The sequence below is a fragment of the Salvelinus fontinalis genome, chromosome 24 (assembly GCF_029448725.1).
Source record: "Salvelinus fontinalis isolate EN_2023a chromosome 24, ASM2944872v1, whole genome shotgun sequence".
Classification (NCBI taxonomy): Eukaryota; Metazoa; Chordata; class Actinopteri; order Salmoniformes; family Salmonidae; genus Salvelinus; species Salvelinus fontinalis.
In genome coordinates, this window is record NC_074688.1 from 37,614,573 (window position 1) to 37,627,877 (window position 13,305).

Sequence of the window (13,305 nt, forward strand, 5' to 3'; positions counted from 1 at the left end):
ACATACCTCGGCCTAAATATCAACACCACAGGTAACTTCCACAGAGCTGTGAACTCACCTGGTCCCTGACAGTAAATCTCAGTAAGACAAAAATAATGGTGTTCCAAAAACGTTCCATTTGCATTCTATGCCATCAAAAGGAACATAAAATTTGACATACCAGTTAGGATCTGGCAAAAAATATTTGAATCAGTTAGAACCCATTGCCCTTTATGGTTGTGAGGTCTGGGGTCCGCCCCACCAATCAAGAATTCACAAAATGGGACAAATACCAAATTGAGACTCTGCATGCAGAATTCTGCAAAAATATCTTCTGTGTACAACGTAAAACACCAAATAATGCATGCAGAGCAGAATTAGGCCGATACTCACTAATTATCCAAAATCCAGAAAAGAGCCGTTAAATTCTACAACCACCTAAAAGGAAGCGATTCCCAAACCTTCCATAACAAAGCCATCACCTACAGAGAGATGAACCTGGAGAAGAGTCAGAGCCATCACCTACAGAGAGATGAACCTGGAGAAGAGTCAGAGCCATCACCTACAGAGAGATGAACCTGGACAAGAGTCAGAGCCATCACCTACAGAGAGATGAACCTGGACAAGAGTCAGAGCCATCACCTACAGAGAGATGAACCTGGACAAGAGTCAGAGCCATCACCTACAGAGAGATGAACCTGGACAAGAGTCAGAGCCATCACCTACAGAGAGATGAACCTGGAGAAGAGTCAGAGCCATCACCTACAGAGAGATGAACCTGGAGAAGAGTCAGAGCCATCACCTACAGAGAGATGAACCTGGACAAGAGTCAGAGCCATCACCTACAGAGAGATGAACCTGGAGAAGAGTCAGAGCCATCACCTACAGAGAGATGAACCTGGAGAAGAGTCAGAGCCATCACCTACAGAGAGATGAACCTGGAGAAGAGTCAGAGCCATCACCTACAGAGAGATGAACCTGGAGAAGAGTCAGAGCCATCACCTACAGAGAGATGAACCTGGAGAAGAGTCAGAGCCATCACCTACAGAGAGATGAACCTGGAGAAGAGTCAGAGCCATCACCTACAGAGAGATGAACCTGGAGAAGAGTCAGAGCCATCACCTACAGAGAGATGAACCTGGAGAAGAGTCAGAGCCATCACCTACAGAGAGATGAACCTGGAGAAGAGTCAGAGCCATCACCTACAGAGAGATGAACCTGGAGAAGAGTCAGAGCCATCACCTACAGAGAGATGAACCTGGAGAAGAGTCAGAGCCATCACCTACAGAGAGATGAACCTGGACAAGAGTCAGAGCCATCACCTACAGAGAGATGAACCTGGACAAGAGTCAGAGCCATCACCTACAGAGAGATGAACCTGGACAAGAGTCAGAGCCATCACCTACAGAGAGATGAACCTGGAGAAGAGTCAGAGCCATCACCTACAGAGAGATGAACCTGGAGAAGAGTCAGAGCCATCACCTACAGAGAGATGAACCTGGAGAAGAGTCAGAGCCATCACCTACAGAGAGATGAACCTGGAGAAGAGTCAGAGCCATCACCTACAGAGAGATGAACCTGGAGAAGAGTCAGAGCCATCACCTACAGAGAGATGAACCTGGAGAAGAGTCAGAGCCATCACCTACAGAGAGATGAACCTGGAGAAGAGTCAGAGCCATCACCTACAGAGAGATGAACCTGGAGAAGAGTCAGAGCCATCACCTACAGAGAGATGAACCTGGAGAAGAGTCAGAGCCATCACCTACAGAGAGATGAACCTGGAGAAGAGTCAGAGCCATCACCTACAGAGAGATGAACCTGGAGAAGAGTCAGAGCCATCACCTACAGAGAGATGAACCTGGAGAAGAGTCAGAGCCATCACCTACAGAGAGATGAACCTGGAGAAGAGTCAGAGCCATCACCTACAGAGAGATGAACCTGGAGAAGAGTCAGAGCCATCACCTACAGAGAGATGAACCTGGAGAAGAGTCAGAGCCATCACCTACAGAGAGATGAACCTGGAAAGAGTCAGAGCCATCACCTACAGAGAGATGAACCTGGAGAAGAGTCAGAGCCATCACCTACAGAGAGATGAACCTGGAGAAGAGTCAGAGCCATCACCTACAGAGAGATGAACCTGGACAAGAGTCAGAGCCATCACCTACAGAGAGATGAACCTGGACAAGAGTCAGAGCCATCACCTACAGAGAGATGAACCTGGACAAGAGTCAGAGCCATCACCTACAGAGAGATGAACCTGGAGAAGAGTCAGAGCCATCACCTACAGAGAGATGAACCTGGAGAAGAGTCAGAGCCATCACCTACAGAGAGATGAACCTGGACAAGAGTCAGAGCCATCACCTACAGAGAGATGAACCTGGACAAGAGTCAGAGCCATCACCTACAGAGAGATGAACCTGGACAAGAGTCAGAGCCATCACCTACAGAGAGATGAACCTGGAGAAGAGTCAGAGCCATCACCTACAGAGAGATGAACCTGGACAAGAGTCAGAGCCATCACCTACAGAGAGATGAACCTGGAGAAGAGTCAGAGCCATCACCTACAGAGAGATGAACCTGGAGAAGAGTCAGAGCCATCACCTACAGAGAGATGAACCTGGAGAAGAGTCAGAGCCATCACCTACAGAGAGATGAACCTGGAGAAGAGTCAGAGCCATCACCTACAGAGAGATGAACCTGGAGAAGAGTCAGAGCCATCACCTACAGAGAGATGAACCTGGAGAAGAGTCAGAGCCATCACCTACAGAGAGATGAACCTGGAGAAGAGTCAGAGCCATCACCTACAGAGAGATGAACCTGGAGAAGAGTCAGAGCCATCACCTACAGAGAGATGAACCTGGAGAAGAGTCAGAGCCATCACCTACAGAGAGATGAACCTGGAGAAGAGTCAGAGCCATCACCTACAGAGAGATGAACCTGGAGAAGAGTCAGAGCCATCACCTACAGAGAGATGAACCTGGAGAAGAGTCAGAGCCATCACCTACAGAGAGATGAACCTGGAGAAGAGTCCCCTAAACAAGCTGGTCCTGGGGCTCTGTGGGGTGTGTTTGTGTTTGTGAACAGAGCCCCAGGACCAGCTTACTTAGGACAGAAACACAATTAGACCCAACCAAATCATGAGACAACCAAAAGATAATTACTTGACACATTGGAAAGAATTTTCCCAAAAAACAGAGCAAACTAGAATGCTAGTTGGCCCTAAACAGAGAGTACACGGTGGCAGAATACCTGACCACTGTGACTGTCCCAAAATTAAGGACATTTTTGACTATGTACAGACTCAGTGAGCATAGCCTTGCTATTGAGAAAGGCCGCCGTAGGCAGACCTGGCTCTCAAGAGAAGACAGGCTATGTGCACACTGCCCACAAAAGGAAGTGGAAACTGAGCCAGATATATGACCATGTTAGAGACACATATTTCTCTCAGATTACACAGACCCACAAAGAATTCGAAAAACAAATCAAATGTTGATAAACTCAAATCTATTGGGTGAAATACCACAGTGTGCCATCACAGCAGTAAGATGTGTGACCTGTTGCCACAAAAAAAAAGGGAAACCAGTGAAGAACCAACCCAATTGTAAATACAACCCATATTTATGTTTATTTATTTTCCATTTTGTACTTTAACTATTTGCACATCATTACAACACATCATTACAACACTGTATATGGACATAATATGACATTTGAAATGTCTTTATTATTTTGGAACTTTTGTGTTGAGTGTAATGTTTACTGTTCATGATCTATTTCACTTGCTTTGGCAATGTAAACATATCTTTCCCATGCCAACTAAGCCTTTAAATTGAAATTAGAGAGAGGGAGAGGAGGTGGGGGGGGGGGGGGGGGGGGGTGGAAAGGTAAGGTGAGAATAACAAGGTAATATTGCACACACACAGCCATGTTTTACTATACTGGACATTTTGGAGACCAACAATTAATTCCCATTCAAAATACTATTTTCCCTAACATCTAACTTTTACCCTAAACGTAACCCCTAACCCTAAACCTAACCCAAATTTAGTTTACTATTCTTGTGAAGACTTCACATACTCACAAGTATAGTAAAACGTGTACACACACACACACACACACACACACACACACACACACACACACACACACACACACACACACACACACACACACACACACACACACACACACACACACACACACACACACACACACACACCTTACCTCACACACACACCTTACCTCACACACACACACACCTTACCTCACACACACACGCGAAGGGCTGGATATCACATTCTCTCAATGACAGTGAGTGTGTATACTATCCTGTGTGTGTGTTTTATATTGAACCTTTATGTAACCTTTATTTAACTAGGCAAGTCGGTTAAGAACAAATTCTTATTTACAATGACGCCCTAGGAACAGCCACCACTGCCTTGTTCAGGGGCAGAACGACAGATTTTGACCTGAACGACAGATTCGATCTAGCAACTGGCCCAACGCTCTAACCACTAGGCTACCTGCCGTGTGTGTGTGTGCGTGCGTGCATGTGTGTTTGTTTATGAGTCCTAGCTACACAGGTAAGGTGTGCCACTCAAACACCTCCTATGTTTTGAATAGCTGTGCTGACAACTCCCAGTGTGTCACAGCTGACAGTGACACGTGGCGTGTGTGAGGTAAGGTGTGTGTGTGTGTGTGTGTGAGGTAAGGTGTGTGTGTGTGTGTGTGTGTGTGTGTGTGTGTGTGTGTGTGTGTGGTAAGGTGTGTGTGTGTGTGTGTGTGTGTGAGGTAAGGTGTGTGTGTGTGTGTGTGTGAGGTAAGGTGTGTGTGTGAGGTAAGGTGTGTGTGAGGTAAGGTGTGTGTGTGTGTGTGTGTGTGTGTGTGTGAGGTAAGGTATGTGTGTGTGAGGTAAGGTGTGTGTGTGTGTGTGTGTGTGTGTGTGTGTGTGTGTGTGTGTGTGTGTGTGTGTGTGTGTGTGTGTGTGTGTGTGTGTGAGGTAAGGTGTGTGTGTGTGTGTGAGGTAAGGTGTGTGTGTGTGTGTGTGTGTGTGTGAGTGGTAAGGTGTGTGTGTGTGTGTGTGTGTGTGTGTGTGTGAGAGGTAGGGTGTGTGTGTGTGTGAGAGAGAGGTAGGGTGTGTGTGTGTGTGTGTGTGTGTGTGTGTGTGTGTGTGTGTGTGTGTGTGTGTGTGTGAGGTAAGGTGTGTGTGTGAGGTAAGGTGTGTGTGTGTGTGTGTGTGTGAGGTAAGGTGTGTGTGTGTGTGTGTGTGTGTGTGTGTGTGTGTGTGTGTGTGTGTGTGTGTGTGTGTGTGTGTGTGTGTGAGAGAGGTAAGGTGTGTGTGTGTGTGTGAGAGAGGTAAGGTGTGTGTGTGAGGCACCCTATTCCCTTTATAGTGTTCTACTTTTGACAAGGGCCCTAGTCAGACGCAGCCCCGGTTGGTTGTCACCATGGCAACCTGACCCACCTGACCCCTTCACCCCTCCTGCCTCCATCCCCCAGTCATCCCTCCATCCCCCAGTCATCCCTCCACCCCTCCCTCCCTCCCTCCACCCCTCCCTCCCTCCCTCCATCCCCCAGTCCATCCCTCCATCCCCCAGTCCATCCCTCCATCCCCCAGTCCATCCCTCCATCCCCCAGTCCATCCCTCCATCCCCCAGTCCATCCCTCCATCCCCCAGTCCATCCCTCCATCCCCCAGTCCATCCCTCTCTTTCTCCCTCCATCCCTCTCTTTCTCCCTCCATCCCTCTTTCTCCCTCCATCTCTCTCTTTCTCCCTCCATCCCTCTCTTTCTCCCTCCATCCCTCTCTTTCTCCCTCCATCCCTCTCTTTCTCCCTCCATCCCTCTTTCTCCCTCCATCCCTCTCTTTCTCCCTCTATCCCTCTCTTTCTCCCTCCATCCCTCTCTTTCTCCCTCTATCCCTCTCTTTCTCCCTCCATCCCTCTCTTTCTCCCTCCATCCCTCTCTTTCTCCCTCCATCTCTCTCTTTCTCCCTCCATCCCTCTCTTTCTCCCTCCATCCCTCTCTTTCTCCCTCCATCCCTCTCTTTCTCCCTCCATCCCCCCGTGTATAGGGCATCAGTCTCAAGAGTGGGCAAGATCGTCGATACGAGTTAAATCTATCTGGACACTTCTGAAGTCATCTCATGATGCACACAACAACCACAGCCACCACAACCACCACAACCACCACAGCCACCACAGCCACCACAACCACCACAGCCACCACAACCACCACAGCCACCACAACCACCACAACCACAGCCACCACAACCACCACAACCACAGCCACCACAGCCACCACAACCACCACAACCACCACAGCCACCACAGCCACCGCAACCACCACAACCACCACAGCCACCACAACCACCGCAGCCACCGCAGCCACCGCAGCCACCACAGCCACCACAACCACCACAACCACCACAGCCACCACAACCACAACCACAGCCACCACAACCACCACAACCACCGCAGCCACCACAACAACCACAACCACCACAGCCACCACAGCCACCACAGCCACCACAACCACCACAACCACCACCACAACCACAACCACCACAGCCACCACAGCCACCACAACCACCACCACAACCACCACAACCACAACCACCACCACCACAACCACAACCACAACCACCACCACCACAGCCACCACAGCCACCACAGCCACAACCACCACCACAACCACCACAACCACCACAACCACAACCACCACCACCACAGCCACCACAACCACCACAACCACAACCACCACAACCACAACCACCACAACCACAACCACAACCACCACAACCACAGCCACCACAACCACCACAACCACCACAGCCACCACAGCCACCACAGCCACCACAACCACAGCCACCACAACCACCGCAGCCACCACAGCCACCACAACCACAACCACAGCCACCACAGCCACCACAGCCACCACAACCACAACAACCACAACCACCACAGCCACCACAGCCACCACAGCCACCACAACCACAACCACCACAACCACCACAGCCACCACAGCCACCACAGCCACCACAACCACCACCACAACCACCACAACCACCACAACCACAACCACAACCACCACAACCACCACAACCACCACAACCACAACCACCACAACCACAACCACCACAACCACCACAACCACCACAACCACCACAACCACCACCACAACCACCACAACCACCACAACCACCACCACAACCACCACCACAACCACCACCACAACCACCACCACAACCACCACCACAACCACCACCACAACCACCACAACCACCACAACCACAACCACCACAACCACAACCACCACCACAACCACAACCACAACCACCACCACAACCACCACAACCACAACCACCACAACAACCACCACAACCACAACCACAACCACCACAACCACAGCCACAACCACCACAACCACCACAGCCACCACAACCACAGCCACCACAGCCACCACAGCCACCACAGCCACCACAACCACAACAACCACAACCACCACAGCCACCACAGCCACCACAACCACCACAACCACCACAGCCACCACAGCCACCACAGCCACCACAGCCACCACAACCACCACAACCACCACCACAACCACCACAACCACCACAACCACAACCACAACCACCACAACCACAACCACAACCACAACCACAACCACCACAGCCACCACCACAACCACCACAACCACCACCACAACCACCACCACAACCACCACCACAACCACCACCACAACCACCACCACAACCACCACAACCACAACCACCACCACAACCACAACCACAACCACCACCACAACCACAACCACCACAGCCACCACCACAACCACAACCACCACAACCACAACCACAACCACAACCACCACAACCACCACAACCACCACAACCACCACAACCACCACAACAACAACCACCACAACCACAACCACAACCACCACAACCACCACAACCACAACCACCACCACCACAACCACCACCACAACCACCACCACAACCACCACCACAACCACAACCACAACCACCACAACCACAACCACCACAACCACAACCACCACCACCACAACCACCACAACCACCACAACCACCACAACCACAACCACCACAACCACAACCACCACCACCACAACCACCACAACCACCACAACCACCACCACAACCACCACCACAACCACCACAACCACAACCACCACAACCACAACCACAACCACCACAACCACAACCACAACCACCACAACCACCACAACCACCACAACCACAACCACCACAACCACCACCACAACCACCACAACCACAACCACCACAACCACCACAACCACAACCACCACAACCACAACCACCACCACCACAACCACCACAACCACCACAACAACCACAACCACCACCACAACCACCACCACCACAGCCACCACAACCACCACAACAACAGCCACCACAACCACAGCCACCACAACCACCACAACCACCACAACCACCACAACCACAGCCACCACAGCCACCACAACCACAGCCACCACAACCACCACAACAACAGCCACCACAACCACCACAGCCACCACAACCACCACACCACAACCACAGCCACCACAACCACCACACCACAACCACAGCCACCACAACCATTTACAAAATAGCCTCCAACACTCTACTCAGCAAATTGTATGCAGTCTATCACAGTGCCATCCGTTTTGTCACCAAAGCCCCATATACTACCCACCACTGCGACCTGTATGCTCTTGTTGGCTGGTCCTCGCTACATACATTTGTCGCCAAACCCACTGGCTCCAGGTCATCTATAAGTCTTTGCTAGGTAAAGCCCCGCCTTATCTCAGCTCACTGGTCACCATAGCAACACCAAGCCATAGCATGCGCTCCAGCAGGTATATCTCACTGGTCACCCCCAAAGCCAATTCCTACTTTGGCCGCCTTTCCTTCCAGTTCTCTGCTGCCAATGACTGGAACGAACTGCAAAAATCACTGAAGCTGGAGACTCATATCTCCCTCACTAACTTTAAGCACCAGCTGTCAGAGCAGCTCACAGATCACTGCACCTGTACATAGCCCATCTGTAAATAGGCCATCCAACTACCTCATCCCCCATACTGTTATTTATTTGATTTATTTTGCTCCTTTGCACCCGAGTATCTCTACTTGCACATTCATCTTCTGCACGTCTATCACTCCAGTGTTTAATTGCTATATTGTAATTATTTAGCCGCTAAGGCCTATTTATTGCCTTACCTCCCAGAACAACAAAAACAACCACCACAACAACAACCACCACAACAACAACCACAACAACCACAACAACCACAACAACAACCACAACAACCACAACCACAACCACCACAACAACAACCACCACAACAACCACAACAACCACAACAACAACCACAACAACCACCACAACAACAACCACCACCACAACAACCACAACAACCACAACAACAACAACAACAACCACAACAACAACCACAACAACAACCACAACAACCACAACAACCACAACAACAACCACAACAACCACCACAACAACCACAACAACCACAACAACCACAACAACAACAACAACCACCACAACCACAACAACAACAACAACCACAACAACAACAACAACCACAACAACCACCACAACACCCACAATAACAACCACAACACCCACCATAACAACCACCACAACAACAACCACAACAACAACCACAACAACAACAACAACAACCACCACCACAACAACAACCACCACAACCACAACAACCACAACAACCACAACAACAACCACAACAACCACAACAACCACAACCACAACAACCACCACAACACCCACAATAACAACCACAACACCCACCATAACAACCACCACAACAACAACCACAACCACAACCACAACAACAACAACAACCACCACAACAACCACCACAACCACCACAACAACAACACCAACCACAATAACAACATAGGCTTAAGCCGAGGCGGGCCAGGCAGACTAGCCTACACATTCTAATTAGTATTCTAACTATCGTCTCTGAAACTTCTCGAGCCGTCAATTGGTCTCTTTTGAAGTGTCACCTGCCTTCGTCAGTCGATCTCTTCTCTCTTTCTCTCTTATCTTTATCGCTCTCTCTCTCTCTCTCTCTCTCTCTCCTCCTGTCATCATCGGTTCGGGGATAAGCAACTACGAGACTATTTCCATATGAGTGTTTTAGCGATGTGCTAGCAATTAGCCAACGGAAGACAGATCTGTATTCTGGGGGTTTGGGGTGCGTGAAACGGCTCCCCTGTGAAAGGGACGGCTCCCCTGTGAAAGGGACGGCTCCCCTGTGAAAGAGGTGGCTCCCCTGTGAAAGGGACGGCTCCCCTGTGAAAGGGACGGCTCCCCTGTGAAAGGGACGGCTCCCCTGTGAAAGAGGTGGCCCCCCTGTGAAAGGGACGGCTCCCCTGTGAAAGAGGTGGCTCCCCTGTGAAAGACGTGGCTCCCCTGTGAAAGAGGTGGCTCCCCTGTGAAAGAGGTGGCTCCCCTGTGAAAGAGCTGGCTCCCCTGTGAAAGGGACGACTCCCCTGTGAAAGAGACGGTTCCCCTGTGAAAGGGACGGCTCCCCTGTGAAAGAGACGGTTCCCTTGTGAAAGGGACGGCTCCCTTGTGAAAGGGACGGCTCCCCTGTGAAAGGGACGGCGCCCCTGTGAAAGAGACGGCTCCCCTGTGAAAGGGACGGTTCCCCTGTGAAAGGGACGGCTCCCCTGTGAAAGAGACGGTTCCCCTGTGAAAGGGACGGCTCCCCTGTGAAAGAAACGGCTCCCCTGTGAAAGGGACGACTCCCCTGTGAAAGAGACGGTTCCCCTGTGAAAGGGACGACTCCCCTGTGAAAGAGACGGTTCCCTTGTGAAAGGGACGGCTCATCTGACTGAGGGTTGAATAAATGAGGGAGTAAGGAGGAGAAAGCAAGGAATGGGTCCATTACAATGTAAAGCTATGCTCTCTCTCTCCCTCTTTCAGGTTATTTTCCCAAGGTTGAGGAGAGGGGGGAGGATGAGTCAGAAAGCAGACTCCTCATCCCTTCTTCTTCTCTCTCTTCTCTCTTATACTCTCGCTGGGTCTCTTTTATGGTGTCATTTCATCAGGTGTTTTCTCTCTCTGTCCTAGTCTTACCCCTCCTCTTAATTTCCCTCTCCCTCTCTCTTTTCTCCCTCCCCCTCTTTTCACGCCTCATCTCTCCCTCTCTCCTCTCTCCTTCCCCCTCTTTTCACGCCTCTATCTCTCCCTCTCTCCCTCCCCCTCTTTTCACGCCTCTATCTCTCCCTCTCTCCTTTCTCCTCCTTTCACGCCTTTATCTCTCCCTCTCTCCTTTCTTCTCTTTTCACACCTCTATCTCTCCCTCTCTCCTTCCCCCTCTTTTCACGCCTCTATCTCTCCCTCTCTCCTTTCTCCTCTTTTCACGCCTCTATCTCTCCCTCTCTCCTTCCCCCTCTTTTCACGCCTCATCTCTCCCTCTCTCTTTTCTCCCTCCCCCTCTTTTCACGCCTCTATCTCTCCCTCTCTCCTTCCACCGTCTTTTCACGCCTCTATCTCTCCCTCTCTCCTTTCTCCTTCTCCCTCTTTTCACGCCTCATCTCTCCCTCTCTCCTTTCTCCTTCTCAGTCTTTTCACGCCTCATCTCTCCCTCTCTCCCTCCCCCTCTTTTCACACCTCTATCTCTCCTTTCTCCTTCTCCCTCTTTTCACGCCTCATCTCTCCCTCTCTCCTTTCTCCTTCTCCCTCTTTTCACGCCTCATCTCTCCCTCTCTCCCTCTCTCCTTCCCCCTCTTTTCACACCTCTATCTCTCCCTCTCTCCTTCCCCCTCTTTTCACGTCTCTATCTCTCCCTCTCTCCTTTCTCCTCTTTTCACGCCTCATCTCTCCCTCTCTCTCTCCCTCTCTCCTTTCCCCTCTTTTCACGCCTATATCTCTCCCTCTCTCCTTCTCCCTCTTTTCACGCCTCATCTCTCCCTCTCTCCTTTCTCCTTCCCCCTCTTTTTACGCCTCTATCTCTCCCTTTCTCCCTCCCCCTCTTTTCACGCCTCATCTCTCCCTCTCTCCTTCCCCCTCTTTTCACGCCTCTATCTCTCCCTCTCTCCTTCCACCCTCTTTTCACGCCTCATCTCTCCCTCTCTCCTTTCTCCTTCCCCCTCTTTTTACGCCTCTATCTCTCCCTTTCTCCCTCCCCCTCTTTTCACGCCTCATCTCTCCCTCTCTCCTTCCCCCTCTTTTCACGCCTCTATCTCTCCCTCTCTCCTTCCCCCTCTTTTCACGCCTCTATCTCTCCCTCTCTCCTTCCACCCTCTTTTCACGCCTCTATCTCTCCCTCTCTGCTTTCTCCTCTTTTCACGCCTCTATCTCTCCCTCTCTCCTTTCTCCTCTTTTCACTCCTCATCTCTCCCTCTCTCCTTCCCCCTCTTTTCACACCTCTATCTCTCCCTCTCTCCTTTCTCCTCTTTTCACGCCTCATCTCTCCCTCTCTCCTTCCCCCTCTTTTCACGCCTCTATCTCTCCCTCCCCCTCTTTTCACGCCTCTATCTCTCCCTCTCTCCTTTCTTCATCCCTCTCTATCTCTCTCCTTTCTCCCTCTCCTCATCCTCTGTTTCTGTCATACTCCTTCCTCCACTTTTCTTTCTCACCACAATCTTTCTTTCTCTGGTTCTGTCTGTTCCTCCCCAGCTGGCTGTAGACTGGCAGAGTCCCTGTGTTACCTCAGCACTACATTACTGTTAATTACTGTGACTCACAGACAGACAGTATCCCTTCCTGCTGCACAGGCATATGTGGCTCCACACACACACACACACACACACACACACACACACACACACACACACACACACACACACACACACACACACACACACACACACACACACACACACACACACACACACACACACACACACACACACACACACACACACACACACCAACCTGATCTCATAGTTTCACTTGGGGATTTGACAGAATTGGATGAATGTCGATTTTTGACCCATTAACCCATCAATTCCGCGTGGTTACAGTGTTTAAACAGAACCGCTCAAAGGGTTAAGTCTATGTATTCAGTGGTCTAAGGGGCCAGTGGTCTAAGGGGCCAGTGGTCTAAGGGGCCAGTGGTCTAAGGGGCCAGTGGTCTAAGGGTCCAGTGGTCCAAGGGGCCAGTGGTCTAAGGGGCCAGTGGTCTAAGGGGCCAGTGGTCCAAGGGGCCAGTGGTCTAAGGGGCCAGTGGTCTAAGGGGCCAGAGGTCTAAGGGGCCAGTGGTCTAAGGGGCCAGTGGTCTAAGGGGCCAGTGGTCTAAGGGGCCAGTGGCC

General features: G+C 50.9%; 2 protein-coding genes across 4 annotated transcripts in view; both read left to right on the top strand.

The window, feature by feature from the left end:
* Positions 1 to 13,305, top strand: part of sgsm2 (small G protein signaling modulator 2) — a 190,324-nt gene that overhangs the window by 47,994 nt on the left and 129,025 nt on the right. The gene's annotated exons all lie outside the window — the stretch shown is intronic.
* Positions 5,642 to 9,286, top strand: LOC129822395 (mucin-2-like). The gene has a single exon (XM_055880648.1). It carries the CDS (start codon positions 6,124 to 6,126, stop codon positions 9,040 to 9,042), a length of 2,919 nt encoding a protein of 972 aa, XP_055736623.1. The 5' UTR covers positions 5,642 to 6,123; the 3' UTR covers positions 9,043 to 9,286.

Bases quoted from the DNA above. Each gene is read 5' to 3' on its own strand.
- LOC129822395 (XM_055880648.1), top strand. From the start codon at position 6,124: ATGATGCACACAACAACCACAGCCACCACAACCACCACAACCACCACA.